The sequence below is a fragment of the Anomaloglossus baeobatrachus genome, chromosome 1 (assembly GCF_048569485.1).
Source record: "Anomaloglossus baeobatrachus isolate aAnoBae1 chromosome 1, aAnoBae1.hap1, whole genome shotgun sequence".
Classification (NCBI taxonomy): domain Eukaryota; kingdom Metazoa; phylum Chordata; class Amphibia; order Anura; family Aromobatidae; genus Anomaloglossus; species Anomaloglossus baeobatrachus.
The window spans coordinates 140998925-141016619 of record NC_134353.1 but is presented as its reverse complement, the minus strand read 5'-3'; the positions used below and the strand labels follow the sequence as shown (position 1 = coordinate 141016619).

Here is a 17695-nt window from a genome sequence, read left to right as displayed (position 1 = left end):
TACTCCTGCGTTCACTGACTAATGAAATGAAAAAGTCCATTGTGTAAATTCAGGATAGTAAATGCAGTTCAGGAGTCTCCACATAACGAATGTACAGAAGTGGACTGATGTCTGTCTGCAATGTCCTTACAGGAAGGCGACCAGCACGGCCCTGCCCGATCGTGTGATGACTAAGAGTCATAGGATTATGCTATTACCACATCAGAAATACAGGAACCACAGACATAACTAAGCCTCCAAGAGAAGGGGACAGCCTCCGACCCCGCAGCTACAGGATATAGCCCAGTCTACACCAAAGCTACATTTTTTACAGTCATATGAAAAAGTTTGGGCACCCCTTTTAATGTTACCTTTTTTCTTTATAACAATTTGGGTTTTTGCAACAGCTATTTCTGTTTCATATATCTAATAACTGATGGACTGAGTAATATTTCTGGATTGACATGAGGTTTATTGTACTAACAGAAAATGCGCAATCCGCATTTAAACAAAATTTGACAGGTGCATAAGTATGGGCACCCTTATCAATTTCTTATTTTGAACACTCCTAACTACTTTTTACTGACTTACTAAACCACTAAATTGGTTTTGTAACCTCACTGAGCTTTGAACTTCATAGGCAGGTGTATCCAATCACGAGAAAAGGTATTTAAGGTGGCCACTTGCAAGTTGTTCTCCTATTTGAATCTCCTATGAAGAGTGGCATCATGGGCTCCTCAAAACAACTCTCAAATGATCTGAAAGCAAAGATTATTCAACATAGTTGTTCAGGGGAAGGATATAAAAAGTTGTCTCAGAGATTTAAACTGTCAGTTTCCACTGTGAGGAACATAGTAAGGAAATGGAAGAACACAGGTACAGTTCTTGTTAAGCCCAGAAGTGGCAGACCAAGAAAAATATCAGAAAGGCAGAGAAGAAGAATGGTGAGAACAATCAAGGACAATCCACAGACCACCTCCAAAGACCTGCAGCATCATCTTGCTGCAGATGGTGTCACTGTGCATCGGTCAACAATATAGCGCACGTTGCACAAGGAGAAGCTGTATGGGAGAGTGATGCAAAAGAAGCCGTTTCTGCAAGCACGCCACAAACAGTCGCCTGAGGTATGCAAAAACACATTTGGACAAGCCAGTTACATTTTGGAAGAAGATCCTGTGGACTGATGAAACAAAGATTGAGTTGTTTGCTCATATAAAAAAGGCGTTATGCATGGAGGCAAAAAAACACGGCATTCCAAGAAAAGCACTTGCTACCCACAGTAAAATTTGGTGGCGGCTCCATCATGGTCAACTATACCTTCATCCAGGAACTCGTTAAAAGCTACAGGAAGCAACTAGAGGATGTGATTTTTGCAAAAGGAGGATCTACAAAATATTAATGTCACTTTTATGTTGAGGTGCCCATACTTTTGCACCGGTCAAATTTTGTTTAAATGCGGATTGCACATTTTCTGTTAGTACAATAAACCTCATTTCAATTCAGAAATATTACTCAGTCCATCAGTTATTAGATATATGAAACTGAAATAGCTGCTGCAAAAACCCAAATTGTTATAAAAAAAAAAAAAAGGTTAACATTAATAGGGGTGTCCAAACTTTTTCATATGACTGTCTATAGGAAAAGTGTGGGGTGAAAAGCTCACAAGACGAGTGCAAGAAAACTATTCACAAAGCCGATGCCGCGTGTCCAACTGATCTTATAATGATGATGGAGTAGTGACTAACCCCTGTAACGTGACCCCTCAATTCTAAAATGTATTGAAGGCAGATTGCTATTACTGAACTGCCAGGACTTGTACCCACCCAAAGGACAAAAGTGTCAGCGCCCCTTCAGGCTATGTTCACACACTGAGTTTTTACCTGCGTTTTTGCTGCAGAAATTTCTTGAGAAGATGGTTGTAACCTTTCTGCAGACATTTCCCAGCAAAACCTATGGCAAAACAAATTAGCTGTGCGCACACTGTTTTTTTCTTAAGAAAATTCTTTCAGAAGATTTTCTTGAGAAAAATGAGCATGTCCCTTCTTTTCTGCAGCTAACTGCGTTATTCACTCTATTGACTGTAATGTAATCATGAAATAGCGCAGGGAATAACACAGGTAGCACATTATGTGCGTTTCATTGCGTTATTCCCGCGTTATTTCACATTTTTCGGAACATAATATTCATCACTGCCCTGCGTTTTGCAGGGAAGTGATGTCATTATGAGAGGAAGCTAAGCAAAGAGTAAACACACACAGATCACACTCCCTGGACGCCGCACTGAAGCACTTCCGTGTGACCTCCGTCGGGGGCCCGTGCAGTCTGTGTCCCGCTCCCTGCCAGCCCTGCAGCTGCCCACACTGCAGTGTCAGCAGCTTCTCACACTGCAGTGCAGGCAGCCGCGGGGATGACGAGCGCTGCTGTCTGGAGGTTAGATGAGATCATTACCTGCTGTGACGATCTCCTGCACTCCCGACGTCACCGCTTGTCACTGCCTTCCATTGCCCGGCGCGTTCTCACGTCACGTCTCGCGGGCGGCCGAGACTGTCACTAGCGGTGACGTCTCGGGCTCCCGCGATACTGCTGAGAACACGGCAGGCACAGAAGGCAGTGACAGCGCTGACAGCAGGAGATAGTCACTGCAGGTAATGATTTCATCTAACCTCCTGACAGCAGCGCTCGTCATCCCCTGCAGTGACCTGGGCTGACCTCATGATGTTAGCTCAGGTCACTGCACTACTCTCCCAGCCAATGGTGAACATTTTGTTCTTCATTGACTTGGACAGTGCCTATGGTATGGATCGTCATGGGACCCCCTTATTGCATTACACCGGACCTGGAATTGATTGTTCTTTTCAATATATTGGTGAAAGAGGGAATGTTTTGGGGAGTGTTTTTTCAAATAAAACTTTTTTGTTGTCTATTTTTTTTTTCTTACTGACTGGGATTGGTGATGTCAGGTATCTGATAGACGCGTGACATCACTAACCCCTGGGCTTGATGTCAGGTGACATTACACATCTGGTATCAACCCCATAGATTACCCAGTTTGCCACCACACCAGGGCAATGGGATGAGTTGGGGTAAAGCGCCTGAATTGGCACGTCTAAAGGATGCGCTGTGGCCTGCCATTTTTAGACTGGGGAGTGTCAACGGTGGACCTCCCTAGTCTGAGAATACCAGACGACAGCTGTCCGCTTTACCTTGGCTGGTGATCCAATTTGGGGGGGGGGGGCCACGTTTTTTGTTTTAAATTATTTATTTAATGTAAAATAACAGCGTGGGATGCCCTCTGTTTTGGATTACCAGCCAAGGTAAAGCTGCCAGCTGTGTTCTGAAGGCTGCAGCCGTCTGCTTTACCCTAGCTGGCTACAAAAGATATGGGGAACCCCAAGTCGTTTTTTTGTTGTTTTTTTTTTTTAATTCATCTATCCATCTTTCTATCTATCCATTATTCTATCAATTATTTATTATCTATATTATTTATTGCTGTTAAAGCATTAAAAAATGCAGGGACCAACCTGCAAAAATTGCACCAAAAAGCGGTAAAAACGCATGCATTTTTCGTTGCGTTATTGGTACTTTTTTTTAACGCAGGTGCACTAATCCTTCACTCCCAAGAAATTACTTAAGATATTTCTTGAGAAAAATCCTTTTTCTAGAGCGCACATAGTGTTAACCTGCACAGCGACGTTTCCGATTATGAGCTGTGCAGGAAACGACAATGCAGTCCAGTCATGTATAATGGCCAGGGGGAGGGACTGCAGGAGAAAACCCAAAAGGGACCTCGCTGCTCTGCCCCCTGATTGGAGCCCAATGATCTGATTGCTAAAGAGTCTCCTATATGTAACCGCATCCTGTGGTGGAAACACACCAGAAAGTTGATGGGAAAATTGGAAAAATTCCGTCAATAGCGGCCGGTGATGTCTGATTAATACTGAGATTTGTTCTGAACATAAAACCACATTTTTCATCCCATTACAGACACTACCAGCCCTGCTTTCTACACATAATATTGACAACACAAATATGTAGCAAATGTACTATATAGCACAATGACTGCACCCTGTCGCTTTAAATCTGCAGCAGATACATCTGTCACCATGGTAACAGCATTTATAAACAGCCAATAGAATTGCTCAGTTTGAATTAAAGAAAAAAAAAGTCGTTTGTCCTCAGTTTGTTACATCTCATCTGAATGTGAAGACAGACCCCAGCGATCAGCGCCAGATATCACTACATTACAAGAAGTGAGGATGTCAGCGGACGCCATGTGGATCGGATATAGTGCGAGTGGTGGATCGGGTAGTGTCATCAGTCTGTGAGGACCGATTTCATTGTTACTCTTTGGGCCTAGAACCTATCAGGCCGGTAGATGCCGAGTCCCTGCCTGTTACTTCTTAGGCCCACAGTAAAGAAAATAAAATAGTCCCAGATAACCCCTTTAAATTTACTGCAACTTTAAATGGGATCCATCAATAATAATTGCACAGGCCTAATAAATACCAAAGATGCCCAGGACGGGTGAGGGGCTGGTCGTGCCTACACATACTACTGATGGGGAGGACGGGTGAGGGGCTGGTCCTGCCCACACATACTACTGACGGGGAGGACGGGTCAGGGGCTGGTACTGCCTACACAGACTACTAACGGGGAGGACGGGTAGGAGGCTTGTAAATCATTTTGTTCATAGCACCAGTGAGAAGATCGCCTGAGTGTAATCTAAAGGAAGAGAAGGACAGCAAGACCCTCCATTTTCTCTGCAGCCAAAGGACTACAGACGGCTGCACAGTAGTTGGTATTCTACACTAGATGATAAGTAGTGGCGCTCCATCACGTCTTGTACGGTTAGCACTCATCCTAATATCTGGTTGTGTTTCCTTCCTTACGTCACAGCTGAGAAGACTGGCCTATTGTGTGAAGCTGTTGCCTTCTCCCCTCTTCAAGGAGGTCAGTGACAAAACTAAGGGCAACATTACTGTCCCTTTTATAAGGTGGTTGTGTATTTGGATGTTCCGATAAAGCCTTCTAAATTAATCTCTTGTCTTCCCAGCGCCTGATGCCGACCAACCCAAAGGCTCAAAGAAGATTCCCAATTCGGCAAGAAAAACAGCCACAGCCATCGAAGATCATCCAAGTCAGGGAAAACAGGAAGAGGGAAAAAGAAAAGATCATGAGTGACCTCTGCAAAGACCTGGATAAAGAAGAAGAACACGTGACAGAAAAGCTGAAATTGGATATCCAGATCCCTGCAAGGAGGAGACAACAAAGAAAGATCCAGCAGGACAACAACCTCCGATACATCAACTGGTTCACGAGAGAGAGGAGAAACATCATATGGACCGTCCTGCTGGGACCTCTCGACTGAACGGTGGAGGTGAGTATTAGCTCCTAAATATAATAACGAGTGCTAAGAAAGTAGCAATAATTGTAATAAAATAGCATTAGAATAGTACTAGGTAGAACAGAAGTTTGATCCAGGGTTCTAGGACTGATCGCCTTTTCTCGGGGTCGAGAAGGAATTTTTTCCCTGTGACACAAATTGGCTGAAGGTGTCCTGGGGTTTTTGCCTTCTTCTGGATGCAAAACATTAGGCAATATTTACTAGGATGTTTTTAATACAACAATTAGAATAACAAGGGTAAAAATGATAAAAAATAAATAAAATGATAACAGGTCAACATATAAAAAAGTAATAGTGCAGTAATAATAAAATGGTAGTAATAACATCAGATGTGACCTAGTCCCAGTTAGCAATTTAGTGATAAGTTAGTGTAGGGACCCATCTGAAGAGGTCGCCTTGACGTTGGCAGATGGGCTCACACAAATTGATCACATTGTGTGCTAAGAACCTCACATGTATTTGTAGAGAAAATATAGTATGTATGTAGAGATCCTGGCAGCTTAACTCCTCATTTGCCGAAGTCAACATCTAGGTGGTTAGTCAGAAGGAGAGGTCTTTCTCAGCACTTAGTGGCTCCACAGCGATGAGATTACAGGTGCTGATGGATTGCTAAGACCTCCATCACTACCATCATACTCCTCCTCTTCGACCTCCACAGAGACCTAATCGGATACCTGTCAGTGTTCTCCGACTGCTCTCCCGCTGTTAGTTGTACTGCTGCTGCACATGAGCTCTGACACTGCTGCTACATACAATGTGATGGAGCCCAGCACCTTACAGTGTGAGCTGGCAGACATCACGCACACCGGCTGGCACAAGTAGTTTATTACCAAGTTCAGAAATGACATATCAGTGAATTCATTTATAGACCTTGATAAATAAAGATCATTCCATCAGCCGCCTCCTGTGTTCTGGTGATAATTGTCCTCCGTTGTATCTATTCTAATACTAAGTGAGGAACAGATATTACTGTATTCCAGACTCGCACATTCATACACATTATTCTGCATGCAGCCACCATCACGCTCCGCTCTCAGAGGTCTTGTTGTCCCTTCACCACTACTGGATATTACTATTTCCTCCCTAGAGGCAGATTCAGACTGACAACCCCCAACATTCATATCACATTGTGATGATCGGTGTTTTAGTACCAAACTTTCTCCTCTATGTATGGTAATGATTTTATAATTTTTTTCAGTTCAGCCAAATTCAGCTTTTTGCCCTTTTCTGTAACTGCCATGCTGCTGTATTGTATAGAACAGGGGTCTCGTACACACAACCCCCAAAGCTGCTTCTTGCAGCCCGCAGCCCCTTGATGATGGTTGCCATTGCCAATGACTAATTTCTGAGTGCAGGGCAGAGAAAAGCTCTGTGCACAGCTACTCCAATGGCAGCCGCCGGTCACTCAGAGGCCAGCAGCTGACGTGATACGCATCAGCTGCTGGCCTCTGATTGATCGGCAGCTGCCATTGGAGTAGCTGTGCACAGAGATTGTCTCTGCGCAGGGGCCAGAAATCAGTCATCTGAAATAAAGCCCTGATTGAGAATGGCACTGATCATCAAAGGGGTCATGGGCCTGTGGGCCGCAAGAAGCAGGATACCAAGGGAACGGAGGACAGGTGAGAAGAATTTTTGTTTTTTATATGTATGTGAAGAATGGCACAATAGATGACAATTCTAGAGGATGGAGCACTGCTACAATAAGAAGACCGCCATGGGCATATTACTACAGGATTGGGATTAAAGCTTAAAGGAAAAGAGCGCCAATAGGGTCTTACCAGATATTATAGGGAGATGTACATAAAGAGACATTCACCTAAAGAGGTTGTGTAAATCACAACCCCTATGCAAGCCTGAGATAATGGCGGCTGCCTCAGCCCCAGATAGCTTAAACTTCAATAATATATATCAGCTCACCGTGTGTAGGCTCACTCCTGGTTGTCCCCTGGAGCACGGACAGGCACTGCCACAGCCTAGTATTGCAGATAAAAAAAGAGAGAGAGATGTCCAGCTCTTCAGGCAGAGAAACCAAGGTCTTTAATTCATCATGCAGATACAACGAATAACATGACCAGCCATCATGTTATTCGTTGTATCTGCATGATGAATTAAAGACCTTGGTTTCTCTGCCTGAAGAGCTGGACATCTCTCTCTTTTTATCTTAAACTTCAATGCTGGAGAGGAGAAACAGGGTTAATGCTGGACTGCTGCTGAAGTAATGGACTGTTGATTTAATCAACATAGATCATGGCCATCAAATACTGATCACTGGCCTTGTCCCTTGTGCACATGGATTTCTCCAGGATGTCTTGATAATACTATGTACTATACATGGTGAATATTCAAAGTGTTTGCAATTTTAAGTTGAGGAACAATTTTCTAAAATTTTAGAAACAGTTGTTCAGATCAGTGACCTCTGACCATATTTGCTTCTGAGAGACTCTGCCTCCCTAACTGGCTCCTTTTATACAGTTTTATGTGAGGTAAAAGAAAATTGACCCTCCTCCTGTTTATTAGCATTAGAGATCAGGGAACTCGTCATTTTGTGTTTGTACTGAACACAGACTTTACCCAAAAAGAAAAAAAAAATAAAACAGAGTTTGGGTGCAGATGATTTATATATGCGGACCACTCGAGCGAGCATTGCTGCGCTCGGGTGCACTCATTGCTCGGCCCAGTGCCAGCCGCTTGCAGTGTTTGAACGGCTCGCACTGGGGGTAACAACAGCGTTATCAGATGTAGTGTGCACCCCAAAGGAAAAAAAAAAAAAAAAAAGAAGAAGAAAAATATCCAGCCCACCCGCCCTTGGAAGTGATCTGTTTATGACTGGCTGCATGTGGGCAGATACCAGAAGTGCTCAATCAGTGACTTCCAATGGAGTTCAGGTCAAGTCCAGGTCCCAATCAGAACTTTAACTGAAGTGCGGCTGAACCTGGCGAACCGAACAGGTCTTTCTTTGCTCAGACCAGAAGCAAAATCCTAATTTGGCCATGTTCACACACTCCATCTTTTCAGTGACCACAAAAGGTGCAAATTTTGGTCCAAAAAGATTCACTTGCGTCAAAAACGCATGCGTTTTTGCCGCTTGTTTGTCCAATACATTTTTTTTTTTTAAGTGAAATCTATTGCCTGGAGGGCTGAAAAACACTGGCAAAAACGCAAAAAGAATTGCAGCTCCTTGGCTGCTTCTTCAGAAACACAGCCAAAAAAATGCCCTGTGCGGACAGGAAAATAGAAATCTCATAGACTTTGCTGGGAGAATTAAATACATGCATTTGGGTGCATCTTTGTGACCTCAAAAATGCACCAAAAACGCAGTAAAAGATGCAGTGTGTGAACATATTCTTGTGTTTGAGGACTAAAGCTAAGGAAAATGGGGGAATAAAGACCCTCAGTGAGCTCTATTCTTTCCTGCATAACATTAAAGGGCTGTCGGAGCCATACTGTATATAGCGATGACTTACCACCGTCCCACCCATCAGCTATTTGCATCTCTGGGGCAGGAGGTAAACAGCATACAGATCTGAGACAGCACTGCGATGTCAGGTGACTTATCAGGAACTGCAGCTCAGCTCCTACGGAAGTGAATGGGATCCGAGCTGCAGTAACCAAGGACGGACGCCACAGTGTACAGAGCTGCGCTGTGCACTGTGTATATCTGGCCACAGTGGGAGGTACAAACAGCAAATTGGGGAGGTGCTGAGTGCCAGAGCAACATTGATCAGATATTAAAGGAGTAGTCCGACATTAGCTTAACAAAAATGTTTGAGTTTATCTGTGCTGTATTGTCATATAAATCACACCTACATTGTTATTTTCTGTTTTCTAACTTTTGTTCCTCTTGAATTATACCTTTATTCTCTGCAGCTTCTTGTTTACATTCAGATCCAGCAAACATGACCACTTCCTGTGCAAAATCTCAGTCAGAGCTGTCACCGCCCAGCCTCAGTGTCCAGCCCCTCCCCAGTGTCCAGCCTCGCCCCCTGCCCGCCCCCTGCACACACAGTCCCTGTCAGTATATTCTTCCCCAGCACCTGACCTGGTATCACTACAGCATTGCAAATAACAGCCTCACATCGGGGTCTGCACCGCACACATATGTCTCAGCACACGCACACACATGGCTCTGCACCGTACACACATGGCTCTGCACCGTACACACATGGCTCTGCACCGTACACACATGGCTCTGCACCGTACACACATGGCTCTGCACCGTACACACATGGCTCTGCACCGTACACACATGGCTCTGCACACGCATGGCTCTACACTGTACACGCACACACATGGCTCTGCACACGCACACACATGGCTTTGCACCGTACACATGGCTCTGCACCGTACACATGGCTCTGCACCGTACACACATGGCTCTGCACCGTACACACATGGCTCTGCACACGCATGGCTCTGCACTGTACACGCACACACATGGCTCTGCACACGCACACACATGGCTTTGCACCGTACACATGGCTCTGCACACGCATGGCTCTGCACTGTACACGCACACACATGGCTCTGCACCGTACACACATGGCTCTGCACCGTACACACATGGCTCTGCACCGTACACATGGCTCTGCACCGTACACATGGCTCTGCACCGTACACATGGCTCTGCACACCCATGGCTCTGCACCGTACACATGGCTCTGCACCGTACACATGGCTCTGCACCGTACACACATGGCTCTGCACCGTACACATGGCTCTGCACACGCATCGCTCTGCACTGTACACGCACACACATGGCTCTGCACACGCACACACATGGCTTTGCACCGTACACATGGCTCTGCACCGTACACACATGGCTCTGCACCGTACACATGGCTCTGCACCGTACACATGGCTCTGCACACGCATGGCTCTGCACTGTACACGCACACACATGGCTCTGCACACGCACACACATGGCTTTGCACCGTACACATGGCTCTGCACACGCATGGCTCTGCACTGTACACGCACACACATGGCTCTGCACACGCACACACATGGCTTTGCACCGTACACATGGCTCTGCACACGCATGGCTCTGCACTGTACACGCACACACATGGCTCTGCACCGTACACACATGGCTCTGCACCGTACACATGGCTCTGCACACGCATGGCTCTGCACCGTACACATGGCTCTGCACCGTACACATGGCTCTGCACCGTACACATGGCTCTGCACACGCATGGCTCTGCACCGTACACATGGCTCTGCACCGTACACATGGCTCTGCACCGTACACACATGGCTCTGCACCGTACACACATGGCTCTGCACCGTACACATGGCTCTGCACCGTACACATGGCTCTGCACCGTACACATGGCTCTGCACCGTACACATGGCTCTGCACCGTACACATGGCTCTGCACACGCATGGCTCTGCACTGTACACGCACACACATGGCTTTGCACCGTACACATGGCTCTGCACACGCATGGCTCTGCACTGTACACGCACACACATGGCTCTGCACCGTACACACATGGCTCTGCACCGTACACATGGCTCTGCACACGCATGGCTCTGCACTGTGCACGCACACACATGGCTCTGAACACGCACACACATGGCTCTGCAACCCCCCCATCCCCATCGGGAACACATGTGGAGTACATACTCACCCGTCCTCGGTCCCCGCCGCTCCTGCACGTTCGGCCGCTGTCTGTGCTCTCTTCAGCACAGTAGTGACGTCACCGCTGTGCTGCAGAGCGCACAGACAGCGGGAGGGACAGTGACTTCTCATCAGCACATTCAAATGTACCGGCATCGGTGATCTGTGATGCCGGTACATTTGAATGTGCGATCCTGGGCAGGGGGCCCGGTGCTGGAGCTGACACTACGGCAGCTGCCGCCAGGCCCCGCCCCCAAATCACGGACCCCACAGCAGTGCAGGGGGAGGTTACTGGAGGTGCAGGGGAATGTGTGGGAGGGTGCAGGGAAGGGGGCGGTGACTCCTCGCACTGTAGTCGCCCAGCAGGGAGGTGACATGCTGCTCCACATTTGCATGTCAACATGGCCCTGCCCATGTAGACGTGCAAAGACCGGAAGCAGCAAAATCGCGGCAGGAGCGGTCACATGACCGCTCTGAGCCGGGGGAGAGGGGCTGACAGCAGGGCAGGTAAGTGGTCTCTATCTACTTACCTGCCCCAATGTAGCCCAATAGGGAAATAAAAAAAAAAAAGTCAAAGAAGCCGGATAACCCCTTTAAGGACCTGTACTAGGTGCACCCACCCCCTAAAAAAGGGAGACTGTTTAGGGTAGGGGTCTCAAACACATGGCCCATGAGCTGCATGTGGCCCCCAAGCTCCGGAGTCCATCGTGTCCAGGTAGTCAGGGAACTGCCGGTACCAGCGCTCCCGTTCATCTCCTTTCCTCTGACATACATACAATGGAAATGTATCCCAACACAGAGAAGAGCTCTCTGCACCACAATACCAGCTCCGGCCCATCAGAGGGGCATTATTACAGGACTAGGGCCAGAATTACTATATGGGTAATTGTAACACAATATTACTGTATGCGGCTGATTGGGGGACAAAAACAAAAAAGAACATTAAAAAAAAAAATAAAGTATGAAAAAATAACAGAAAAATATTTGCCAGCAGAAATTCTGTTTTATGTAAAAAGAAGTAAAAAAGAAAACCTGTCCATAACCGATATGAAAAACACCATTAGGCCCTGTTCACATTCAGTATTTGGTGCGTATTTTACCTCAGTATTTATAGATAATCCAAGAGTGGGTGATAAATGCAGCAGCGGTGCCCGTGTCTCTATTATACTGTCCCTCTGATTGTCCCACTCCTGGTTTTGGCTACAAAGTGAGGTAAAATCTCCTCACAATAATGCTTTGTGAACGAGGCCTTAAAGGGAACCTGTCAGCAGAAATTTTGCAATAAACCTAAAAGATTCCCCCTCTGCAGCTCCTGGGCTGCATTCTAGAAAGGTTCCTGTTGTTATCGTGCCCCCTTTGAGACCAGAATAAATACTTCATAAAGTCTTACCTTTTTGTATGCTAATCTTTTATGTACATGGGGGCGGGCTGCCTTGCGTCCGTTAGTCGCCCTCTTGCCGCTTTACGCGGTCCCCCATCGCTCATTTCCATAACTGAGGACACCGCCCAGTGCTCCAGAGGTCTCGCGCATGCGCCGTGCCACTCTCGCGGGAGTGAGCACTGTGCAGTGTGACCACTGGTGACGTGATTGCGCAGACGTGATATTATGGGAGGCGCTGTGATTGTCATCAGCAAGTACCCGCCCATAATCTCGTGCCCACGCTTTGCACTGCCTCCACCGTTATGCTGCTACGCTCCTCCCATCTATTTCCTACTCCAGGGAAAGATGGGTAAGAGGTGACGTGGGTTCATCTGGCCAGCGCTTCCGCAGAACGGTGGATGCAGAGGGGAAAGCGCGGGCACGAGATTATGGGCGGGTACTTGCTGATGATAATCTCAGCGCCGCCCATAATCTCACGCCTGCGCAACACGTCACCAGCGGTCACACTGTGCACAGTGCTCAGTCCCGCGAGAGTGGCACGGCGCATGCGCGAGACCTCTGGAGCACTGGGCAGTGTCCTTAGTTATGGAAATGAGCGATGGGGGACGGCGTAAAGCGGCAGGAGGGCGACTAACGGACGCAAGAGAGCCCGCCCCCGTGTACATAAAAAAAGATTTGCATAGGAAAAGGTAAGACTTTATAAAGTCTTTATTTTGGTCTCAAAGGGGGCACAATAACATCCGGACCCTTTCTAGAATGCAGCCCAGGAGCTGCAGAGGGGGAATCTTTTAGGTTTATTGCAAAATTTCTCCTGACAGGTTCCCTTTAAATAAAATACCCCCCCCAAAAAAAAAGAAAATGATAACCAAAAAGTCAAATAGAAAATAATGGTATCACTGAAAATGTCATCTTGTACTGACGCGGCCCGTCTCATTCTTCATTATTTTTCTATGTGCGGCCCATTTACCCGGCTGAGTCTGACACCCCTAATTTTGGGGTGAGACGGTCTTCTGTATGGATGTAACATGGTAAATGCCGCCCTCTGATCAGTCAGCTCTGTGCGCAGGAGGCACTGGTTTGCTAACATGATGTAGGAGGTGATCGCCTGCAGCCAAATTCCAGACATTCTGACCCCAACTTTGTGAGTGAAAACAAGAATTTCTGCTCTGGGTCTTTTCTTATCCTCCTTTCCGGCCGGTACCTGCAGACATAGATGATTTTCACCTCTATAGGAAAGTGCAGCAGATAGCTCTCACCTATACAATGACCATTGTGGATCAGTGTACTATGGTAACACTGCCTGGCACAACTCCTTTTAGTAATTTTATATCAGTTTACTATGGTAACACTGCCTGGCACCAGTTATTCTCACACCCAAGTTCAGTAATTACTGGTTGGTGTACTCTGGTAACACTGCCTGGCACAATACAATTTTACACCCAAACTCAGTTACTGAAAAGTGTGCTGAGTGAAGTGATTACACACCATGGGCCGGAAATTGACTGCAGTTATTGGATCAGATCTGAGCTCTGGTACAAAGATTACTGGTCACTGCAAGTATTTCTTCCACTTCTAACGGGAGAGATGCAGGGAGCACATACAGCTCATGGGTACACGATGTATATCAGGGCACAGGGACAGGACACACACCAGAGCAGAGACAGATCAGAGGACAGGGCACAGATCAGGGCACACAACAGGGCAGAGGCAGGCCACAGATCAGGGCACACAACAGGACAGAGGCAGGCCACAGATCAGGGCACACAACAGGGCAGAGGCAGGCCACAGATCAGGGCACACAACAGGGCAGAGGCAGGCCACAGATCAGGGCACACAACAGGGCAGAGGCAGGCCACAGATCAGGGCACACAACAGGGCAGAGGCAGGCCACAGATCAGGGCACACAACAGGGCAGAGGCAGGCCACAGATCAGGGCACACAACAGGGCAGAGGCAGGCCACAGATCAGGGCACACAACAGGGCAGAGGCAGGCCACAGATCAGGGCACACAACAGGGCAGAGGCAGGGCACAGATCAGGGCAGAGGCAGGGCACAGATCAGGGCACACAACAGGGCAGAGGCAGGCCACAGATCAGGGCACACAACAGGGCAGAGGCAGGCCACAGATCAGGGCACACAACAGGGCAGAGGCAGGCCACAGATCAGGGCACACAACAGGGCAGAGGCAGGGCACAGATCAGAGCACACAACAGGGCAGAGGCAGGGCACAGATCAGGGCAGAGGCAGGCCACAGATCAGGGCACACAACAGGGCAGAGGCAGGCCACAGATCAGGGCACACAACAGGGCAGAGGCAGGCCACAGATCAGGGCACACAACAGGGCAGAGGCAGGCCACAGATCAGGGCACACAACAGGGCAGAGGCAGGCCACAGATCAGGGCACACAACAGGGCAGAGGCAGGCCACAGATCAGGGCACACAACAGGGCAGAGGCAGGCCACAGATCAGGGCACACAACAGGGCAGAGGCAGGCCACAGATCAGGGCACACAACAGGGCAGAGGCAGGGCACAGATCAGAGCACACAACAGGGCAGAGGCAGGGCACAGATCAGGGCACACAACAGGACAGAGGCAGGCCACAGATCAGGGCACACAACAGGGCAGAGGCAGGCCACAGTCAGGGCACACAACAGGGCAGAGGCAGGCCACAGATCAGGGCACACAACAGGGCAGAGGCAGGCCACAGATCAGGGCACACAACAGGGCAGAGGCAGGCCACAGATCAGGGCAGAGGCAGGGCACAGATCAGGGCACACAACAGGGCAGAGGCAGGCCACAGATCAGGGCACACAACAGGGCAGAGGCAGGCCACAGATCAGGGCAGAGGCAGGGCACAGATCATAGAACACATCAGGGCATAGATCAGGACACAGGGACAGATCAGGGCACATATTTGGCACTTACTTGCTATGACAAGCCTTCAGAGAGTCGATCTGCCGCTGCTTCTGCTGCTGGAGGCTGGTGAGAGGAGGCAGAGGTCTGGGGCTCTTAGAGAAGAGCCAGCTCATGGTGCCACTGATCCCGGGCAGGAGGAGGCTGGTGCAGCTGTTGTTGTGGTGGTGAGATGAGGGGGATTATCCGCTCAGCAGACAGGACAGCCCTCCTCGTCCTCAGTGTACAGGGCACATGTGACAATACTCAGGTCACACGGCTGGGCACACACACCAGGAGCGGTTTGGCGCCGGACATGTATGTGCTCCGTGTGTACGGACCCTAGTCCCGGCGTGCTGTGTACAGTATTATACAAGCTCTGCCTTCTCTATGGTTTTCTACGGGTCGCACCTTGTGACAATACTGTGACGACTGACATCACAGGGGCGGGGTTTGGGGAGCGTCTTGCATAGAGTTCATTTTTTGAGGACCTTTGCTGACGTCATACCCATGTGCCCGGAAGGGGCGGGGCATCAACAAACAGCTGATCCCGGGAAGCAGTGACGTAATGGTTGCGTCTAGAATGGAGTTGATTATTTGTGGTCTTCATTTCAGCCACTCCATTCTAGACGGCGCACTACTGAGGTGACCAGAATGGAGGGGGTTTTCTGAGGCCCTCACTGTAGACACTTATTTTTAATCCCTCATTTTAGCAACTCCACACTAGATGGCTCTGTGCTGAGGTGACTAGAATGGAGATGATCTCTCTCCCTCAAAAAATCAACTCCAATCTAGACAGCTCCTCATAGAAACCACTAGAATGGACTTGTTTTTTTTAGGTCCTCATATATATATATATATATATATATATACACCCACGACACACATATATAAACATAAACACATATATATATATATATATATATATATATATATATATATATATATACACACACACATAAATGCACACGCATATATACACACATACAGTATATATACACACAAATATATTTGCCGGCCGGAGCCTCTCTCTGCGGTCAGCCGGCCGCCTGTCTCTGCGGGCGGACGGCCGCCTGTCTGTGCGAGCGCCCCCCGCCGCCTGTCTGTGCGGGCGCCCCCCGCCGCCTCATTGTGCGGGCGGCCGGCCGCCTCATTGTGCGGGCGGCCGGCCGCCTCATTGTGCGGGCGGCCGGCCGCCTCTCTGTGCGGGCAAACGGCCGCCTGTCTCTGCGGTGGACGGCCGCCTCTCTGTGCGGGCGACCGGCTGCCTCACTGTGGCTGCCTGCGTCTCCGTGCTGGAGGCCCGCCGGCTGCCTGCGTCTCCGTGCTGGAAGCCCGCCGGCTGCCTGCAACTCCGAGCTTGGGGCCTGCCGGCTGCCTGCGTGTCCATGCTGGAGGCCCGGCGGCTGCCTGCGTGTCCATGCTGGAGGCCCGCCGGCTGCCTGCGTGTCCATGCTGGAGGCCCGCCGGCTGCCTGCGTGTCCATGCTGGAGGCCCGCCGGCTGCCTGCGTGTCCATGCTGGAGGCCCGCCGGCTGCCTGCGTGTCCATGCTGGAGGCCCGCCGGCTGCCTGCGTGTCCATGCTGGAGGCCCGCCGGCTGCCTGCGTGTCCATGCTGGAGGCCCGCCGGCTGTCTGCGTGTCCATGCTGGAGGCCCGCCGGCTGCCTGCGTGTCCATGCTGGAGGCCCGCCGGCTGCCTGCGTGTCCATACTGAATGGGTGTGGATGGGGAGTGGATATGGGCGTGACTGTGAAATGGGTGTGGTTAGGGGGCGTGGCCTAAAAATTTGCCGCTACGCGCGTCGCAAACTTTGTTTTTTCCTTCTTTAAAAGTTGGGAGGTATGCACATATATCCACACGCATATATACACACACACATACAGTATATAAACACATAAATATAAACATATATATATACACACACAACACACATACACGCGCACACACACACACACACACATATATATATATACACACACACACACAAACACATAAATATAAACACATATAATATATATACACAACACAGACATATACACACATGCGCACACACACATACATATATATATATACATCTACACACACATAAATATACACACACATATGTATATATATAACACACACATACATGTACCAGCTTTATAATTTGAATGATTTCATGACTAATGTTTTAATGCTTTTTCAGGAATTGATCAGGTTTTTAATGGAGCAATCGTCCACACTTATATTTTTTATGTATTTCTAAAGGGTAAAATTCCATTTTGAGTTTTACATTACGCCCTCCAGTCCCAGCCTCGATAGCGACATTTTTGAAGAGAGGGTGGAGCCTTATGGGGAGAAGCGTAAGGCTGCGTGCAAAGTGCGTTTTTTGTTGCAGAGTTTGTGCAGTTTGTAGCACAAATCTACATGTCTA

The 17695-nt window shown here is 48.5% G+C and overlaps 1 protein-coding gene across 1 annotated transcript in view; it reads right to left on the bottom strand.

Annotated features, from left to right (window-relative positions):
* Positions 1-15720, bottom strand: part of VPS37A (VPS37A subunit of ESCRT-I) — an 86778-nt gene extending 71058 nt beyond the window's left edge. The window contains exon 1 of the mRNA XM_075334424.1: positions 15315-15720. Within this exon, the coding sequence (XP_075190539.1) occupies positions 15315-15418 (104 nt within the window). The 5' untranslated portion in view covers positions 15419-15720. The remainder of the gene's footprint in view (positions 1-15314) is intronic.
* Between the last annotated feature and the right edge of the window lie 1975 nt (positions 15721-17695).